The following is a 21,089-nucleotide window of genomic DNA, read 5'->3' as shown; positions in this document are numbered from 1 at the left end:
TAGTACTGTAGGTACCTACAACTCAAGACTGTCGCTACACTCAGTGGTGCAGCCTAAGCTGTTACTACTGTCCCATGTGTTATGCTGGCATGCACATTTGTATAGTCACACTGTGAGCCCAAACTGGACAATGATCCTGCAAATTAGTTATTTTCTGTTAAGAGCAATTCCCCGTACAGGTTTGCCCTGAGATTGCACAATGAAAGGGGTGGGAGCAAGCACATGCATGCAAGTGTCTGTGTACACGAGAACAGCAAGTGCTTACGTTGGTACTACTGCCAGATAATTACTTGTCAAGCTACACCCTTAGTTACTGTATCACCTGTCGTTAAAAAGTTCTACAGTCTTAGATCAACTCACTTGGAGAGAAGATGTCATCACACTTCAGCTTTAGAGTAAAAATGCCGCTGTAGTGCATGAGCTAGTTAATGCTTTAAAGTCACAGCTGATTTTCTGCTAGAAGAATGAAAACCCTTGTTTGAAGAAGCATCTGACAAAAGCTGCTATAGCTAAAGTAACTAGATCTTAGATATAAGAGAGAGAGAGAGAGCTCATTGCACATTGCAGAATAAAGATCAGATGGCCCCAGAAAGGTCATGGTGCCTGTCCAGTTTCTAATGGAGTTTACGGCCTCAAGTTCACCTTCCTGCAGTGCTTCTTTGGACATATCAGCCTAATATTTTCCCTTTCTCCTTTCCCAAATAAGACGTAATCCTCAAAAGTTACTCAATGGTCTTGGAAATAAATACCATAGTTCCTAGAGTGAAAGATCCCATGGGATGAAAGGCCCCTTTAAGTGTGAGTAATATAGGTAAGCTCTGTGATCTGGGAAACTGAACTTTGGATTGGGTAGTTTGCAGACCAAGTGGATTTTCAGTAGCTATAGAGCAATTTCCAAGCAAAGCAATTTCCAATCTATAAAGTATGCAACTCTTTTCCAAGTTCCCTGCTCAGGTCTACTGGGAATAACCTCGCCATCCTGAGAAAAGATTCACGTTCCCAAAATTTTCCACCTTTATCAGAGTAGTCTCTCATATGACAAATATGTTGATTTGGATTATTCAAAATATTTTTTTTCAACTCTTTTATAGTGCCATTACTGCAAATTACCAGTAATATTTGAAATAAAACCCACAAAGTTGTGCCAAAAGGTTAGAACCAGATGTCCTAACAATTTTGAGCCTTCAACTGCTTCCCCTGCAATTTATTTTCCCATATATACCCTTAGGTTCTGTGGCAGTGCATATCTTGTGAAAATTTTATCAGGATTCCAAACTTCATTTATTAAGCCTTTCTATATTCAGTTGTCTGATCTAATCACTGGATGCTTTTCCTAGTTGATGATCACTACTTAAACATTGAGCCACCTGTGAAACTTCTTGATTGTAAATTCAGTTGTTCCCTAGACTGCAGATCCTACAAGCCTCAAGGCTGAAGCTCACAGCACCACAGTAGTCAATGCCTGTGGTTTTCCATCCTGCCTTGTGACTGTGAGATGGGACATTCTTGGATTTACCTTTCTGTTGTGTCCTGTTTGTGTTTGACAAAACTTCAGGTGCTCAGGGGGATAGCTCATTAGAGTACCTCTGTAGTCTTTAAACAGTTCAAAAACAAAAGTGGAAAATAATCTGCAACAAATTCAATCCATCACAATCCAGGATTTTCATAGGTTTCTTGAATGTTTTCACAGCAGCTCTGAACTTCTCAAGAAGAGTGGGACTGGACGTCCCTTGTCTTATGAGCTTATGTATCTCCAGCTTTATGTACCTTGCAAACTTTCGTGTCTTATGAACTACAACTATCAAGCCACTGGTAGATACATCAGCCATCGATTGGTAACTTTCTAATGTGAACTGTTGCATCTTCTGAGAAATGCGGTAGATACAATAGACCATTCTTGAAAGTAGTTTGTGCAACAAAAGCTGGTTTTGTTTTCAGCCTTATTGACAGCAGAAGTACTAGAAATTCCCAAGACCCATCAGAAACAAGCCCCTCATGCAGATCTTTCCATAAACAAAGATAATGCAAATTGAAGGCTGGTCCATCAGCAGGGACTAACAAGAAGAGCCCTGCTGAGTGGCAGCATTACTGGAATAGTGACTTGGTGCTATCAGGCTGCATCTGCCAGCTGAAATCATCAGCACTTGCACTTGGCTCTTGCTTTTGGCTGGGTGATCAGGCAGAGCAGCTCAGCATCCAGAAATTTTAGAGGTTTTACATCAACTGCCAACATCTCGCTTGGCTTATATAGCAAGACCTTTTTGGTCTCCTCTTTCATCCCAGGATATTTCTTTCATTAAACTAGAAGTAACATTTCCAGGAAACGTGGTGTCCTGAAATGCCAGAGCCAGCTGGCAGCTTTGACTGCTCGAATGTCTACATGGGTTCTACTTAGGTAGATAATACAAGAACTTGTACAAATCATGAAAACGGTTATAAAACTCAAGTTTCCATGGCATCTATGTATTAACATAGTACAAATGTTTGCTATTTCTACAGGCTGTTTCTTTAGAACCTCTGCAATTTTTTAAAGGGACTGGCAAGTACTGAGCTCAATAGCACTAGGCCAGAAAGGGCGCTCGGAAAAAACTGCTTCTAAACTATCAACGTAACTCAGGTTACCAAATTTCCAAAACACAGTAACAAAACAAACTAAACATGGAGGGTATACAGACTCATTCCTTTACCTACATTGAAGTCCAAAACAACATCTCCTTTTACATGTAAAATGCTTATAAAACACCCAGACCAAAGGCTTTCAGGAAATCCAGTGGAACAGCTTGAAACTCTGAGAGCAGGACCTTGGTCCCTTTACTGTAGTACACCTCAGCCTGTGTAACCACCATCTAGTGATCATAAACTCTTCACGCCTTGCATCATACAGCTGGGGCAGGCCTAGTATGATTTTCCAGGTGCCAAACCGTGCTTTGGTTTGTCAACTTAGGGCAGGGTCCAATGTGTTGCTCTCAGTACAACTGATCTTCGAGATAACATGTCCTTGCCTCTGCTGGCAGAACTGAGCAGATAGTCATTCCATGGAAAACAATAATCTTGTTTAAAAAAAATCAAAGATCTAAAATACTTTAAAACTTACGCAGACTGTGTCCTTTGACACCTATAATCATTATCTTCTCCTGAAAATGGCAATTCAAGTGTTTCGTGTCTCGGGAACAAATTCATTCCATACCTTGGCATGAGGTAACTGCCAGCTTTGGTGGCAGAACTGTCTAGACAATGACCATACCAACAGACAGCAGGTTTTCCTATCCAGTAATGGTGCCAAAAACCTCAACATGACTCTACATCAGTTTTGTGCATTGAAAAAAAAAGATAAAATAACCCAGCTTATTGTCTGCAAGCAAATGGCACTTTAAACCTTCTATTCTGTGTTAATTCTGGTTTTTTGTTGATTTTAACTGCAGCAATCAGTTTACAAAGAGCTTTTGGTTACTAATTACCATGCTATGGTTTTATTCTTGCAAGAGATTTGCATCAACAGAGTTCAGTTAGAGATAGTGCTGAAAGCTAATCAACTAAGCACACTCCATAGCAACCTTAGGGCATAACCCCGTAAGGAAGCAGTTGTGATTAAAGAGGTTGAAAAGGCTGGGCTTTAGCCAGTCACACCTGCCTTACAGTAGCTAAACAATAATACAGCTTTCAGTGAGGACTGGGGACGTAAATTAAAACTTCCCTAGGTCAGACAGTCACTCAGGCTCCATGACCACAGGAGAAAACCAAAAGATTCTCTTTGTGCTGGGTCCTTGGCTGTTCAAGAGCCAACTCACATGATCTGAGCTTCTGCCTTCAAGCATAAAACTGACCACAGATTTCTTGTGGGAACATAGTTTTCCAGTGAAAGCACATACTTGGAAAGCTCAGAAAACAGAAGGAATCTGCCTAATTTCATTGAGCAAGAGTTTTCAATATACTCAACTCAGAAGAACCTGTCTTGTAATAAACAAATATATAATGGCTTTATGGGGACAGTCCTGGGCAAGGATTCCTGTCTTAACCTCTCCATCTGCCTCTGACAGAGAACAGAATAAGGCTCCTCACCTTTGTCTTGCGGTGACGTAGACCACAGTATCATTGCACTGCGCATAATGGGCTCTGTCAGAAGGACAAGTGTGTGTGTGTGGCGGGGAGTGGGGGTGGTGTCAGCTGGAGGGTACTCGCTGTTCCTCCTGGCACCCAAAAAAGAGCCTGTGCTTGCCTCCCCAGCTATGGAATACCTGCCACCCCCCAGAGCTGGTGCGCCCTACGCTGGAGAAAACCCTGAAGATCCTGCAGCTGGACTACGTTGACCTCTACATTATTGAGCTGCCAATGGCTTTCAAGGTAAAAAGAAAAACTGCCCTACAAAGTGCGTGGTTGGCTTGAACCAAGGTCTTCATCTAGCATCCTCCTTGCAGCTTCCAGTCCATGTTGAATATAGCACTCTGGCCAGACTTTTTTTATATACATACTGCACGCATACATTTCTGTGCACTACCCACACAGAGAGAGACAGTTGCTGACAGCTGCAGCGTGCGGTCTCTCCATGGGAAGAACAGGTCTCCTTACTGGGGTTGAACACTTCTGTGCTGAAAAATTACTGTAGCTGAAGCAGCACATGTGTCTGAATCCTCTCTGAGCCACGAGGAGGGAGGCACTGGACAAAAGTGGTTACACAAAGCAGCAAAGGGCTAAAGGGCAAAGTTTGGAGGGGAGAGGGAACGGGGAAAAAGCCACCAGGTTTATTTCCTTACTCTGTCCCAAAAAACTGGATAGCCTCAGTAGTATTAAAGCTACTGGGCAAATCATGGTTGTGATCTTAATCTCCACAGCTCCAGCTCTCCTCTCGGACAGCTACAGTAGATCACAGCAGGTCCCAAACATGGGTTGTCTTGCTCTCAAATGTCTAAAAAGTTAAAGCCTCATATTCCTTCACACTGCTGGTTCTTGGCAACTTGTAGCGAAAACCTTTGAACACACGAGCTCGCATCAGAGTTGCATGCCTCTCTTGCAATGAGCTCTTGCAACGAGCTCTTGGAAGTCCCCAAACTCTCATTTCACAGCCTTTTGTACCTTGCTTTACAATTTTCCTCTGCAAGTATGTGATATAAAGGCAAATTAAATAACCTTGAAATTAGAAGCATGAGATTCAAAACATATTTAAGTGGTTTTGAACCAATTAAAGATAAATATATATATATATATAAATATATATAGAGATATATATATTTTTTTAAGAGAGAATAAGGTCAGGCAATCAGTTGGCTAATTGTTTCTCTGGGGTGCTTAAGCTCTAAACTGGCCTCTTTTTGCAAGGCAGACTGTTCCCTGATTATTAAAATTATATTTTATTATGGGCTCGAAACTGCCAGAAGTATCAGATAAGAAGCAATTTACCAATGAAACAATCACCATAGACCTGCCATTGCTTTTTACCCAAGAAAGACATATCCCATTAAGACTGGTATACGAATAACTGGACTCAGATATTAAACCTTTATTTATACAGTCCTACGTATGGAACCTTTTTGGGAACATTTTTAAAAATTTCCCACTACTTGCAATTTCCTGTTTCCCTTTGCTTGTGTTTGTATTCTCTAGTAGTTCATTCTCCCACATAGTGAAGGTCATTGTCTCACAATATAAAGATAGACAGCTGGCTTTAAAGTAATATACATCTGACTCCCTGAGGCCTGTATAAACAATCTGAATTGTTAAAAGAGTATCAGTCCTGTAGATTCATTCATGTCCCGCTTGAGAGGAGAAAAAAAGAAGTCACTTTCTGCCTGAAAAATTTACATTTTTCTGTGACAAATACAAAAGGAAAAAATCCCACTCTTTTGCAATGGTGACAGGTTTCCTTTTTTATGCTCCCTCTGACAAATACACCCATCCTGAATGCGATGCTTGCCTTTGGTGAGCAGTGTGCAGATGTAATGCCAACACACTCCTACTCTGCCCTAGTCTGCAAACATTGCAGTCTCTTCAAAAGCCTTCAAACAAAACTAGTTTCTGCTTGGAAATCAGTGAAGAACTGGAGACAAAGCTTACAGTCAAACCAGTAAGAAACTTGCCCTTGCAGGGCCCAGCAGTGCAAGCTCTCCATAGGGACTTTTAGACAGAGTAAGAGGAATCTGTTTTCAGAGAGCACCACTCAGAAGAGGAGAGCCCTACCATACCAGCACTTCTGGGTGGATTGGGAATGGCTGACATCTGGGGTGACATTATTCACTGCCCTACCAATGTTAGCCTGTACCTCCTTGTATTCTCCCTCACACAGATTCCCTGTTCAGGACTTGTGTCCTACCTCTCTTTAGACCAGTGGTGATGTTCAGCCCCTCTACCCTAGCAAGGCAGATGATGAGCAAGACCAGGTCTCCTCCAGGCCATCACATGCCCTCTGCCTGAGGAGCTCATACCCACTGGCAGGTTTTCTAGGGGGCTCTGCTCAGATGACTGATCCATCAGTAAGCAGGTAGCTGTGTACTAAATGTTCTCCAAATATCCACCAACTAAATTATTCTGTGATCTAGCAGGAAAGAAGTTATGTTAGCCTTCCATTGAACATCTCATCCAAGTATCCTCTTGTCAATAAGACAATAAATCAAAACAGGCCAATAGCCTCACTATTTGACTTCCTATGACCTGTTTATATTATACAATAAGCATTCACAGCTTGTTAAAATTGCTCTCTTGAGAAAACCTGCTTGTCAAAGAGCATTGTATGAAAGTGATGGGACATGCAGAGCTGCCTTCCTGCATCTGTGTTGGTGAGGAAATCATTATAATGGGTCCAGGGCTTTTCCTCTCAGTGCTTACCTACTGACTGCTGTGCTTTAAATATGCAAGTAACTTGACTGCTAGCTTTTGGAGTGACCACAGACTTTGAACATAGAATCATAGAATCATTTCAGTTGGAAGAAACCCTCAAGATCATCAAGTCCAACCATAACCTAAGCTAACTCTAGTACTAAACCATGACCCTAAGAACCTCATCTAAATGCCTTTTAAACACCTCCAGGGATGGTGACTCCACCACTTCCCTGGGCAGCCTGTTCCAATGCCTGACAACCCTTTCAGTGAAGAATTTTTTCCTAATACCCAATCTAAACCTCCCCTGGAGCAACTTAGGCCATTTCCTCTCTTCCTATCACTTGCTACTCAGAAGAAGAGACCAGCACCCTCCATGCTACAACCTCCTTTCAGGTAGTTGTAGGCAGCGATACAGTCTCCCCTCAGCCTCATTTTCTCCAGGCCAAACAGCCCTATTTCCATCAACCGCTTCTCTTAAGACTTGCGCTCCAGGCCCCTCATGACACAATATGATTCCTGCACAGTGGCAGTGACTGTATGGTGGTGTCCCACCTGCTTCAGTGCTCATATGGTAGCACGGTAAGCCACCTTATGTTCAGTCTAAGGTGTGTGGTTATCTCCAAGAGAAGACATCAGCATTTGCACTAATGACTGGTGCGGTGTAAGTGCATGAGAACCCAAAGCTGAGAAACGTGACCAGCTTCTAAAAGACCTTTTCAAAAACCCAGTAACCACCATCCTGTCACCACCAAAACACCGCCTTTCTGTCAGCACTTTAGCTCTCTTTATCCATCTGCAGACAATTCTTCCATCTAGGAACTCCCTTGCACAAAAAGGTAGCTTGGTGGACAAAGTATTGCCTAGAGAACACTGAGCAGAGAAAACTGTACTTGAACACCTTGTGCAGTTCCCCAGAGGCAGGAGGAAGAACTGAGCCTTGTGGAAATCCACAACAGCTGGCATCACTTTTCTCAGTCAAGATAAGTTCATCTTCAAGTGCTGTTCATCCTGACTTTGTTCGTTTTTTAAGAACAAAAGTGATAGAGGAAAATGGAGGGATGACAAATTAGCTAATGTAATTGCTGTATATTGACTACCATAAAAAAAATAATGTTGAACAGAAGTTAATGGATTAGAAGAGGAACAGAGTAAAAAGGTCTTGAATTCAGAGTTGTCCCCTGAACTCAAAGAAGTCCAACTCCTATGCATTGAACTTGCAGTCTTTGGAGAGTCTGTGGGGATATCATGGGGATGAAGGGTTTATTCCAAAATGCCATGGCATGGTTTCGTAAATAGAGATTCTCCACCTCAAGTTATAAAGGCAAACTGTTTGCCTGCTAATAGAAAATATACCCTACAGCCACCTACCTCCTAGTCAAGATTTTCTTATTTTTCAGCAAGACACAGCAACAAAGGCAACAAGTTATCTTTGTGGAATTCTTCAAGGAAAACCACCACATTTGGAGGAAACAGACTTATGCCTGTAATTTAGACCTTGGCCTCTGAAATCTGAGGCTGTGTTTTCCTTAGGCTCACTTTTCCCATGAAATGCCTTGAAATTGAACTTCTTGACTGAATTGAGAGGCGCCAGTTCCTGATCATATTAGTCACAGCTGTATGTTCCCAAGTTATCATGTCAACATCTTGTACCCAGACCTTTGAAATATAGCAGTTTTCAGTCAGATCAAATGTCAAACATCACTGAAGGGTTTTTATGAAAAAAAAAAAAAAAAGTGAAATTGCAATCAGACAAAAAGGGAGGGAGGTGGTAATACGTTGCCTGCAACAGCAGTGAAATGACCAGCAAATAAAAGATAGCTGTGCATGTGATGTATTGGCTCATAACTCATCTCTGAAGTCTTGTTTATGATGAATAGAGGTAGGAATAAAGATTTCCAAATGCCAAAAGAAAGCTGGATAATGCACTTAAGAGGTTCACAGCCTGTATTATAGCTATACACGTAGCCCTTTACTACTAGTAAGTAACTCTTGGAAATTTTCCCTCAAATTGTTGGGAGCTGGAGGTAGCTGGTACTCCTCCCAGGTGCCCAGGACACAAGCAGGATCAGGGGAAGGGCTGGGATAAAAGGAGGGAAGAAATGGAAGAGAATACAGGTTGGTACTCTAACCCAGCCCTTTGAAAGGAGACTAGTCCTTTGGAGGCCATAATGTAAAGGTCAAAAGTTTATTGCAAACCAAGGCCATCCAGGAACTCCTGAGTGTGCACTCATGTGACAGTTCAGAAGTGGATCCAAGGATGATCCAGCCATAGAGGATGTGGTAAGCTCAGCATGAATGACCTGTTGAACTTAGGGTGTTTTTGAGAGAGCTTTTGAATTTTTTTTTTTTTTTTTTTTTTTTTGCTAACAGAAACAGAGTCTGTGGAAAAATCTTGTGAAAAATTTTCTTTAAAGCACTAAAGTGTGGTTTTACTTTTCAGCCAGGAGATGCAATCTACCCAAAAGATGAAAATGGAAAATTTATCTACCATGAGACAGACTTATGTGCCACTTGGGAGGTAAGCAAACAAAACATCCATCCATATATGCTTTAAAAACACAAATCCTCATTCTCAGTTTTACTTGTAGCCTTCATAAACAGTGCTGAGGCATATTAACAGGGCAAACGGATCAGATTCTACTAGCTCCATGGATAAGTTTTACTTCTGTCCCTAAGGATGTTGCTTCTTGCCATCACTTAATTATTTTTATAACAAATAAAACATTATTGAAATATCTGACATCCACATTCCTTCTTTTAGAGAGCACACTGTACATTTGCTAGTTGAAGTGTCTGTAGGTTTTTATCAGCCTCCACTCTTTATCAGATCTTTACAGCAGGAAAATTTGGAGCCCTAAGATGTGACCGAATCCTCAACAAAAAAGGAAGGTTTTCACCTTTAAGATAACATGGAATTTCCCTTAAAGCTCACCATTAAAAAAAAAAAAAATTAAAAAAACAAAAAACAAATAACACACAAAAAGACCCCACCCCACAGCAAACAAAAACACCAAACAAACCCTTGCCATCAGAACAAGTTGACTCCTGATTTTTATTATCAGATGAAAATACAAGGTTTTTCTCCTAAGAAAAACGTGAAGGGTAGTAGCATTTGCCTGAAAGATTGCATCCTGAATTTGTTTGTGATGCACTCTAGTCCTGTATCTAGATGTCTCCTTAAGCCTACTGTCACTTGGCATCAGGATCTCAGGTGCGGCAGAAAGTGAGATTAACAATCTCCTCACCTTTCTGTCTTTCAAAGTCTTGGACACTCTTGAATTCATGGCCAAAGCTGGTCAGCTCTCCTTGTGCACCAGGTCTGCTGCAGAAGCATCACTAATTCATCCCCGTTCACACTGAGAGAGATAACATGGACTGCTACATGCTCTACTACAGCTTGCACTGTCCAGAGCTGAATAGTCACATCCCAATTTAGCTCTGCTCGAGGTGCAGCAGGTAAAGGTGAAATTCTGAGTGAAAGTTCTGAGTCGGGGAGAGTCCAGGGCAAGCTTGGGCTTTCCCCTGGCAGCTGAGCCATCCAGGCTGGGTCTCAGGGTGAACGGGGACTTCCACGTTGGCTGTTTATGTTACCCTTGCCTTCGGCTGATGTCGTTCATTCCTCTTTTTCACAGGCCAGTTGCTCAAATGTTAAAAACAACAGCTGTGGGAACACTTACGTTTTTATCTCCAAGCTGGTGCTTATTGCAAAGGACAAAGTGTAGCAGGCCACTCTCTTTGGCTAATAAGCCAAGAGAAAAATAGGTGGTGGTGAATGCCTGCAAATAATAGCATCAATCTAAATAAAACTGGCTAAACTCAATCTAAATAGTTTCACTCTCTCAGTATGGTGCTAGCAGGGAAAAATGGCTCCAGATGACTGTATTTGCTGACTTGTCACCGAGTGATACAAAGCATATGAGGCCAACTAGAGGTCATCAAATACATGGTGCCTCTTACCTCCCTGCTTTCAGCTCCCGTGAGACAGAAAGGAATAACAAAACAAGCAGAAGGGGCGTTCAGCTCCGTGGTGGGGTCTGCTCTGCCTCAAACAGTCACCAAATCATTTGTGTGCAGAACTCCTGGGAGCAAAGGAGGAGACTGTAGGAAAGGACCCTCTTTCCCCTTAACAACCCAGCAGATTAAGTTAATGAAGACCAGGGCATGTATTCATATCCAGTATTCATAAGGCTTTCTCAGCTATTAGGACTCGTCTGAAGTGCAGAATATCTGGAATTCCTCTCTCCCTTAATTTTTTTCAAGTTTATACTGTACTGAAGTTTTCTGTGCTGGATTTGTGATTTGCCTTGCCATATATTTAGGGGATTTCACTGGATAGAGACTTCATATGAAAAATTCTCATACAATCAAAAGAAATAAATTGACTTATCAGGAAAGCAATCTGTTTTGTTCACACTCCCTTCTCCAGCTTTGAGGCAGTGCTAAAAGTAAGAAAAAAACTTTGAAATCAGAAGTCTGGCACTTACATATCTATATCTCAGATTAATCTTTTTGCTCTCCAGACAAATTCTACCTTCACAGGAGGTATGAAATGTAAGGGTTTGGTCTGGAAAGGGGGTCTGTGTGGGAACAGAGTTTAGAATAGCAGGATGGCACTAGTCCTCATGCTAGTAAAGCTGTTAGTTCTGCTGCAGCAGAGGTTTTTCTGCAGTCTCACCTACCTCTAGAAGCATGCTCTGAGGAATCAAGACAATGTGTGGGACTCTACCAGTCTTTGCTTTCTTTGCAGGCTATGGAAGCATGTAAAGATGCAGGCTTGGCAAAGTCTATTGGCGTATCCAATTTCAACCGCAGGCAGCTGGAGATGATCCTGAACAAGCCTGGACTTAAGTACAAACCTGTCAGCAACCAGGTATGACTTCAAGCCAAGGGCAGCACCCACCATGGTGCCACTGCCCTGTAGAGAACACAGAAGCAACACATGGCCAAAGCCATCACGTGCAGAAGGGTGACATACACTTTGCTGCAGGTGCTGCCCTCTGTACTGTCACACCTCCATTTCTAGCTTGAAAATATTACTCATCCTATCTAGGCTAAATATACACATTTGAAGATGATTGCTCTCCTCAGTTCCTGCTCCAGGACTATAAAACTCTGTGTGAAGCTCCTTAACAAGGTTGAATGCTGAGTGAATGCAGATCTTAACTTTGCCACGTACCTTACTTCAAGTCTAAAAAATTCCCAAGACAAACCATTCAGGGCTAACCAATGAAGCCATGTCTACCTCAGCTGGCACCAAACCAGAACAACCCTAAATATCAGGGATCCTAAGTCACCCTAAGCTTCCGAAGTTTAAAAGCCATTAGAAGTAACTCCTTCATTGCCTGTACTTGCTCTCTTATGCCTTTCCTATAAGACATCAGTAAGAGTTAGAGAAAAACCTAAATTAAAGAGAACAACCCATTAAGCAACCAACTTGAGCCAAACAAGCCCGTGAAGATGATAGGCATGTCTGAGTTAGAGTACAGTAGCGGAGCTCAGAGAAGGCAGTAAGGAGCAGTGACCCATCTTTATGCCCAATACTTTTGGCATTTGGTGTCTCACTGCATTTCACTGGGAAGCTCTTCTGACTCATCGGGCATGAACAAACAACCAGGTTAGTAGTATCAGAGAAGAGGTCAGACACCAATTGGGACCAACTTCCCACCCTCAGATGTTACCTGGAGGGATAGGATTGACATGGACCATGGCATGACAGCTGGCTATAGCCTTCATTTCTGTCTTTGGCCTGCAGGTAAAGGCAGGCTGTGAGAGGAGGAAATTCCAGCTCCCTTCACTGATATTAACAAGCCCAGTGGGTGCAAAATGCAATTGTTGTTTCTGGCGTGCACCTAAGACTGCACTGAGCATTGCTGCTGCTTCCCAGGGCTGAGGAAAGCCAGGCAAAAGATTAGGCCCAGTTTAGGGCAGATAGCCAGCATGCACAGATGTGCCAGCTAGCTTCAGTCTGCCTGCAAACAGTGGTTGCTCTGTCACCTTGTAGACATCCCTTTCCCAGAGACTGAGAACACAGCCAGAAAATCCTTGCTTGTAAGGGAATGATGCACAGTATTTGCAATGTAGGAGGGCAGAGCATCTAACAAGGTCATAACTGTTATGGAGATATCTCACCTTTTACATATACACCCCTTACCTTTGTATATGGGACAGCTTATGCCAGCATTTGCCCTAAAAACATCATTCCAAACGCAAGAGGCAGAGGAACAAAGATCTGACCCACATGAAATGGGTTGCCTGCTCTGCCTACTTCTAGTGAACTTCACTCATCTCTATCCCTTCCCCCCACTTATTGCCACCTTTCCACTGGGGGCCAATAAAAATTCCCTGCAACCAAATTATAATTGCAGATGCTGATCTGCTGTCCACCAAATAAAAAAAATCATCTATCACCCAGCAATGTACAGAACAGTAACCACAGATTGAGCTTCCCTATTCCTGAACTTAAATGAATCCTTTCCTGAAAGTGTCATCTGGTCTGTAGCTCTCACAAATATTAGGACACCACCTGCTTCTGCACCTTGTCTGTTAATTAATAATTCTTTCTATGTTACTCTTGTAGGTTGAATGCCATCCCTATTTTACCCAACCCAAACTCTTAGAATTTTGCAGGCAACATGACATTGTTATTGTTGGGTACAGCCCATTGGGAACCTCAAGGGATGAAACATGGTAAGTCCCCATGTCGCTTTCTAACAGCAGGGCCACTATCCAGGAAAAGAATGATAGTTCTCCACTGCTGGGTCTCTGTGCAAAATAACTGTCCCTGTTTTTCAAAGTAGTTTTGAACTTCAGTGTCTAAATATTAGTGTTGTGAATGTAAACTTGCGACACTCCTGCTGCATGCCGTCATCAAAAAGTGCCAGGTGGTCTGTACAGCAGGTCACCTTAGGTCTCCTCTAACAGAAAGCATCTGTAACTGTGAATGTCTATAACTAGGAATACTGAGGCTTAGGTGATGAAGTAGAAACTAAGTCAACATTGGGACATGACATAGGAAGTTGCTTTTGACAGCCCGCCAACCTAAATGCCAAAGCTTTTCTCCCATCTTTCACACTAGTTGTCAAAAAGGTGAGGTATGCTGTTCAGAAACAAGTAGATGCTGCTATGTTTTGACATTAAGGATAAGGAGAGCTTTTTTGTTTTCCAACTTTCTTCCAGGGTAAATGTGTCCTCCCCTCCTTTACTGAAAGATCCTGTGCTGAATGCCATTGGCAAGAAGTACAACAAGACAGCTGCACAGGTTGCTTTGCGTTTCAGCATCCAGCGAGGGGTGGTGGTCATCCCCAAAAGCTTCAATCCACAACGTATCAAGGAGAATTTCCAGGTCAGTTTGTACTCTGAGCATGCATGGATTAATCCACTTTCTATGGGGCAGAAGCCAATGTAAGTGATGTTCCCATTTCTTTCTGTAAACACAAGGCTTGACCAATGTCAAGCTCTGCCACATTTCATGCTTTTGGTCCCCTCACTTAATGGTATTATGATAAGACAATAACAGAGCAGAGTAGAGAGGAAATTTCAGTGTCTTCTAACCCTCTAGAGTGGCTAAAGTTCCAACTGGGGGTGTATCCCAGAGTAACAGTTGCTGCAGCGAGCAGCACAAGTGAGGTGAAATAATTTGGTAGGTCAGCAGCCCTAGGTACCTGGCTGTCAGTGTTTAGGAACGACTGACTTGTTCTACCCAGTCTTCATGTATGGGGCAGCTTCATTAAGGAAGGGTTGCTGCATACCAATGTGCCAGAAAGGCTCATAACCGCACCACCATAAAACATCTGGCTAGAATACCACACCCAAATAAGAGGAAGCATTTGTTTCTGTGTGCCTTGCAGCACTTAGTGCTCATACAGCTCCCTGCTTTCCCTGCCAATGTATTGCTTCCAAAGCTGGTGGCCCAGTAATTGCCAGACTACCTCCTCTTCTTGCAAGAGAGTATAAGTAATTGACTGGACTTATTAATGTCCTCAAGACTTTACTAGAAGTGCAAGCAAGTACTGATTTGTAGGGTAGATAGCCGGGGAGGATAAGGGGAGATTTGACTTCTGAAATCTGAAACATATGAGTGTTGATTGTGTCAAGAAATGTTAACTTATTCCTATCATCTCCTTCCATTAGATCTTTGACTTCTCCCTCACTGAGAAAGAGATGAAAGAAATTGAAGCCCTGAACAAAAACGTTCGTTATGTGGAATTGTTAATGTAAGTCCAGGAGGAATACTAGATCCTCATAGAACTTTCCTATCTTTTCAGAGGATTAAAAAAAAAAAAATCACTTTTTTTTTTTTTTTTTTTTTTTTTTTTTGGTGTAAACCACCTTATTTTAAGGTAAGGTTTAAATATGGGAGGTCTTTAATGCAGCCTGAATATGCTCCTGGACCCACTGCAAAAATAAACATGCAACACTTGCTTACAGCTCAGATGTCAAAAGCCCACTCAGTAGAAACTGAGTGGCTATTCAGGCTATTCAGTCTCTGCTCCATCTCCCTAAATGCTTTCTGCTATGTTATAATGTTGGTTTCAGCCACTCACAAGGTGTAGCATTGCTCCTGTCTAGCAGTGTGGATATCAGAGCCGAATTTCAAATGCGAGCCTTTTCTTGTCTTTCCTTCCCACCCTCACTTCCAGTGCTCAGCAAAGCACGTGGCTGCTTGAGTATAATGGCTTATGAATTGTAAACCTAGTGATTCCAGAGGCAACTTGTCCTAAATGCCATATGGAAAGCTAAGAGTTAGGAGTGCTAATACATGAAACAACAAGGCTAATTTAAGGAAAGCTCTGCTCCTCCTCACTGAATACTTTGGTCAGAACATCAAAATTTGCCTACCCAACTTCCTCATAAAAGATGATCCATGTTAGTGATCACAAATGGTCAGAAACTTTGTTTTGGCTTTTCCTCTGATGCTGTCTTCTTCAGCAATCTCCTTCTGCTGCTGCCAGTTGAGTCACATCTTTTTATATGGAAAGAAGACAACCATGCATCTTGTTTAACTGTGAGACCACTTCCTCTTTGTCTCTTCTGATAAGTAACAAGGCTTGATCTCTTGCTGCTTGTGAGATAAAGCTTTCCACCCAACGTAGTCTTGCTTCACCTGAAGGCTGATCTACCCCTGAAGGCTCAGACTGACTCAACATCTCTTCTGAAGAATAAGGGCACTTAATTTATGGCCAAACTTTACACTTTCCCTTTTTCAGGGCTCTCAGTGTGTAGCCAAATGCTAGAAGTTAGTTGCCATGCAGTTTTCTTGTTACTTTGGATTATTTGCATCTTGCTAAATTGTAGTGTGCTCAAGCACTAAAAATGAAGAGAAGGAGCTTCATTGCTCAAAAGATGGAAGGAATGTTGCAAAGGAACAAGTAAACCACTTACTGTGGTTTACTGCATAAATACGATAGGAAATACGAACTAAGTTTAAAACATCATAATGGCTTTCACTGTTCACATTTAAGCTCAGCCAGGTGTTACAAAGCTTTAGTTTCTTAAAACTTAAAATAGCCTTCCATGAATTCTAGAATAATTTTGGCTGCAAAAAACCTTCAAGATCACAGTGTCCAACTGTTAACCTAACGTTGTCAAGTCCACCTCTAAACCATGGCCCTAAGAACCACATCTATGTGTCTTACAAATATCCCCAGAGATGGTGACTCAACCACTTCTCTGGGCAGCCTGTTCTAATGCCTGACAACCCTTTCTGTGAAGAAGTTTTTCCTAATACCCAATCTAAACCTCCCCTGGTGCAACTTGAGGCCATTTCCTCTCATCTTATCACTTGCTACTTGAGAGAAGAGACCAACACCCTACATGTTACAACCTCCTTTCAGGTAGTTGTACAGAGTGATAAGGTCCCCCCTTAGATGCTGCAGAGACCATGCACTGTTGCTTTCTTCTCCATGCTGAGGTCGATTGTTTAATCCACACAACATGGCAATAGATTAGATGTATTTTTCTCCTAGGGCCATTAAGCAAAACAATGTAGCTGGTCTGAAGAGCAGCCACAGCAATTTGCTCCTACATTGGTATCTCTTAAAGCTGCTACAGCCTGGTTAAACCTGGCTGACTAAAATTGATTTGTTCCCTAGCTATTAAGCTAGATGGCAGAGACAATGGTACCTGCTTTGGTTAAACTACGTAGCAGCAGCAGGCTGATACAGAGACAGATCAAAATGAGGAAATGTAAACAACAAATGCGACTTTTTTAATACATTGTTTAAAGCAACATAGCTCTTAAGTAGAGCAACAAAAATGCAATCTAACTGGTTTATGCAGGATGAGGTGATTCCATCGATACTTTTTAAAAAACATGGCAACACATAGTTCCAGAAGATTTCTCACAAATGGCCTAGCAGATTCTTGCGTGTTTTGGTATTCAAAATTGTTTGGTTTTTTCATAGCTAAGTTGAGCTATAACATCATTTAAACTTTTAGGGAGTATATACACAAAATGTAGTCTTGGTGCAAATGCAAAAGCCTTTTCCAGAAGCAAAATTAGAGTATACAAATGCCCATGTGAGAAAAACTTCCTAAGCGACATATCCAAAACCTGTTTTGCTTTATTAGACTAAATTTGGTCACAGGAGACCACTAAAGACACAGAAAACAGGATGCATAGGATGGACATTGCTAGCACTATTTTTTGCAGGAGTGCCATGTTTGCAGAAAATGCTTACATACGCTCTGACCTCAACCATGAAAAATGCTTTCTTGGAAAAGTGATGTTGCCATGTAAGGAGTAGCTAAACATATTCTGCCTTACTGTGTGTTCTCGCACTGAAGTGTCTGGAATTGACACTGCAATAGATGAGTTACCAGCCTAAAGAGATTTCTTATTTCATCCAGCAGTAAGTATCTGAAAAAAAAAAAAAAAAGAAAGTCAAACCATCATACAGAAAGACTTCTAGATGGTCAGCTTAGTGCAGAACCTTCAACTACTGTGACACAAATGCCAGCAGGAATGGAAAAATCCAGTTTTCCTCTGAGTCTTCCAGTTATCAGCTATCATGGGTTCTGTGTGCACATCTGTTGTTCTGATGGTGCAAGTAAGCCTATATGAACAGGATATTGAAATCAGTGGAAAGACTTAAGCATCTGAAGTGAAAATGGAGGTTTTATAAAATTATGAGTATTCCAAGAACTCTCGGTCTGAAAAGGTTTCTTCTCCCCTTGAAGAAATCTGGAAGTATTGTGCTGGGCAAGTTTTACATTAATCTTGCTGCTTGATTTATCTTGTGCTCCTGGTCTCTGCTACAGTTATTCTTCCTTACCAGTTATTCCAAGCTGCCTTGACTCCTCTGAGTGAGTCATTTTCACTCGAAGGACTCAGACCTTTGAACATACAAGATCTGATTAGCGTGCTCCACAGATAGAAAGTAGAGACTATGACACTGGCAACTCAGACATTGACAAATTATACTGAAATCAAACAAGCCAAAGTGTTGTGGCTTATTTTTTTGAACCAAGTAAATCTGTTAATGTGTAAACACTTCAGCTTGGCTGAATATCGGAATGAAATGTTTTGACACAACCAATTCAAAATGTTTGATGCCTTCCAGTTAGTTAACTTCAATGTTGTGAAATGTATTCTTCCCAAACTGGAAGGATTCACAGCTGGGATAAATGCCAGTACTTGTTGTGCTCTGCTGTAAGGCAAGGCAGCCAGCTGCTGTGATGCACCTGAGAACGTTCTTCAGAAAATTTTGATTTTGCTAATGAGAAGTGTTTGTCAAGCCAGAGCTTGAGGTTTAGCATCATCATCTCAAACACGAAAATCCACAGAAAAACCCAACTACCTCTCTCTCAAGTCTGACAGTAATAGGCAAACAATGTTACTTTTTTCCCACTTGCAGTTGCCCCAGGAATTTTCTTCTTGACTTTTATAATGATCCTGGATCACATGCTTTCCCTGAGCACACAGGTTTTAAAATTCAACCTGAAGCATCCCTGCCTTTGTTAGTATGCAGCCACGAACATCCCTTTCTCCCCTGAACTGGGTCACCCCAAGTCTCCTTTGTAAATTCTCTGCCACTGATGCTATTAACCTTTAAGAGCATCTACATCCAGGCTGAGCTAGAGGACAGCCAGGCTTTGTGTGCATATGGCAGCCTCTTGGAGAAAGCACTATACCAGACCCAGACCTGTTCGTGCCAGTTCTAAGTGCATAAGCCAAAGTGATACAGTTTGGTGTGTCCACCTCTCCTTAAAATATAGCCCTTATTTCTGAGGGTCCTTCTAGACATCTGAACAAAGAAGTCTTCCCCTTCCACAATGCACACATAGTGAAGCCATCCTACTTTCCAACAACACTTCTGCTAACCTGAGTTAAATCCACAAATATAGCAAGAATAGCTGACATCCAAACTCTTGTTGGTTTTTCCTATCTGTCCTTAAGGTATACAGTCTGTAAGCCTGAAAAATGGTCCTTTGCTGTCTTCTCCTTAAATGCACAGGTTTGCTTCCAACTCTGCAGGGAAGATTATTCAGAGCAGACAGCTTCTGAATAAGCAGAAGAGCTTTCCATTAAGGCCACCTGTGTAGTGCAAGTAAGAGAACTGTTTTGCTAGGCACAGGACAACTGCATCAGTGTTGTGATAACCTGCTTCTCTCAAGAAGCTCACTTGTTCACTCTGACCTATCCACAGGTGGCGTGACCATCCAGAGTATCCCTTCAGTGATGAATACTGAAAACAAGGTGTGTCCGGGCAAGTTCCTAATTCAGTGTCATGGGGCTTCACTGAAAGAGACCCAACTTTTGGTGCTTTGACTTCGTGGGAGACTGTTCAAATCAGCATTAAAAACATGACATTTACTTCCTCTTGTCTTGTCAGTCTTTTATTGCTACTGAAAAGCAAATCTACTTAACCTATTGAATTTCTGGTTTTGGCTGAGGATACTTTAATTCTGAGCACTGAAGCTCAAAAAGTGACAGCTGATAGAATTGAAGACTTCTCTTGAAAACAGGCTCACTAGTTTAAGCCAAATAATTTTCATTCAATGGCACATTTGTCACCAAATTTGAAACAAGAAGTTCTGCTTCAGTAGATGTGAAGCAGTATCATTTTGTTTCACAGTTCAAGTGAGAGAAAGTTAGGAGTGGGAACTAATTGCATTTGAGATAAACATATGCACACATGATATCTATATAGATATATTCACTGCTTCATGCAGCAAAGCCTGTTTCACACTGAATGCAGTATTCTTCATGTATTCTTCATACATGAGCTGCATTCCAGAGATACACCCCAGCTGGCTCCACATACAACTAGTTCAAGCCCTAAAGCATTATAAACATGTTCATACCTCCTCCCCCATCTCAACTGAGACCCTCAATGAAACACAGGAGAGTCTAAGACTATTGCATCTCTACTTGAGCTGCTATATGAGGATGATAACGCATAGTGTTGCATGTGCGACCTGGAGCTTGCACTAGTGAGTGCCACATCTTGTGAGATGAAAAATCCCTTAACCTTCTTTCCTGCTCTGCAAACTAGGTCACCCAAGAAAATATCTGTTTACTTCAATTCTTACAGTCTTTTGTATAAAGTTCTAACCAAGACAATACTGAATTAGGAAACTGAGTTTTAAAGAAAGAGAAAGTTGTAGTTTGTTAAATACCACTTTCTACCGTGCTTTGAGACTGGAGAATACTGGCAGGTCCAAGAAGGGGATAGGAATTAAGCAGAAAGAACCAGGCTGAAACCTGGACATTTCTTTCAATCTGTCCTCAGTTCCCTGAAAAATGGGGACAGAAGCACGGACACCAGAGTAAGGAAGACTAAATCCTTCAGCATGAATTTGTTTTTCAGAGGACTTGTTTGCTCAACAAGCTTTGCAGCCTATAGGTCCATCAGACTAAACCCGCACCCACAGAAGGCTCCTTTCCCTTCCTGTGTTGCCCAGCCACCCCAGTTCCCTGCCACAGAGAGGTTACACTAGAGAGCTGTAGGAGAAGCAACTGAACCATACACAGAGAGAGTACTTCATGTACTAAAACATGCATACTGCAGTTGTAAAAATGGGTCATACATAATCTTCAGTCTATAGCATCTGCTTTTATTTATTACCATTGATATTTATTGTCCCCAAAGTGACTGAAACAGGAAAACACCAGAGTGTGTGGTTCATGGAGACACTTCTGTTGGATCAGTGCGTGCTCCTCAGGGCTGAGGCGGAGGCATACGGGGGTGATCATTTCACAGGAGGAGCAGGCAAGTCTCCCGAGTGGGTCTAGTGCCAAAGCAGCCCTGGATGAGCTCAGTAGGCATCACTAAAGA

General features: G+C 41.9%; 1 protein-coding gene and 1 long non-coding RNA gene across 2 annotated transcripts in view; one reads left to right on the top strand and one right to left on the bottom strand.

Annotated features, from left to right (window-relative positions):
• AKR1D1 (aldo-keto reductase family 1 member D1) overlaps positions 1–19,624 on the top strand; it is a 36,955-nt gene extending 17,331 nt beyond the window's left edge. The window contains exons 3-9 of the mRNA XM_082043186.1: positions 4,225–4,341; positions 9,251–9,328; positions 11,558–11,680; positions 13,388–13,497; positions 13,987–14,152; positions 14,941–15,023; positions 19,458–19,624. Coding sequence (XP_081899312.1) covers positions 4,225–4,341; positions 9,251–9,328; positions 11,558–11,680; positions 13,388–13,497; positions 13,987–14,152; positions 14,941–15,023; positions 19,458–19,500 — 720 coding nt within the window. The 3' untranslated portion in view covers positions 19,501–19,624. The remainder of the gene's footprint in view (positions 1–4,224; positions 4,342–9,250; positions 9,329–11,557; positions 11,681–13,387; positions 13,498–13,986; positions 14,153–14,940; positions 15,024–19,457) is intronic.
• Positions 16,995–21,089, bottom strand: part of LOC309435212 — a 37,365-nt gene continuing 33,270 nt past the window's right edge. Inside the window, exon 3 of the long non-coding RNA XR_014183131.1 lies at positions 16,995–17,668. This is a non-coding gene — a long non-coding RNA (uncharacterized lncRNA). The remainder of the gene's footprint in view (positions 17,669–21,089) is intronic.

Source organism: Streptopelia decaocto (genome assembly GCF_964273445.1).
Source record: "Streptopelia decaocto genome assembly, chromosome: 1".
Taxonomy (NCBI): Eukaryota; Metazoa; Chordata; class Aves; order Columbiformes; family Columbidae; genus Streptopelia; species Streptopelia decaocto.
The sequence above is the reverse complement of the archived record's forward strand: the minus strand, read 5'-3'. Positions and strand labels throughout refer to the sequence as shown.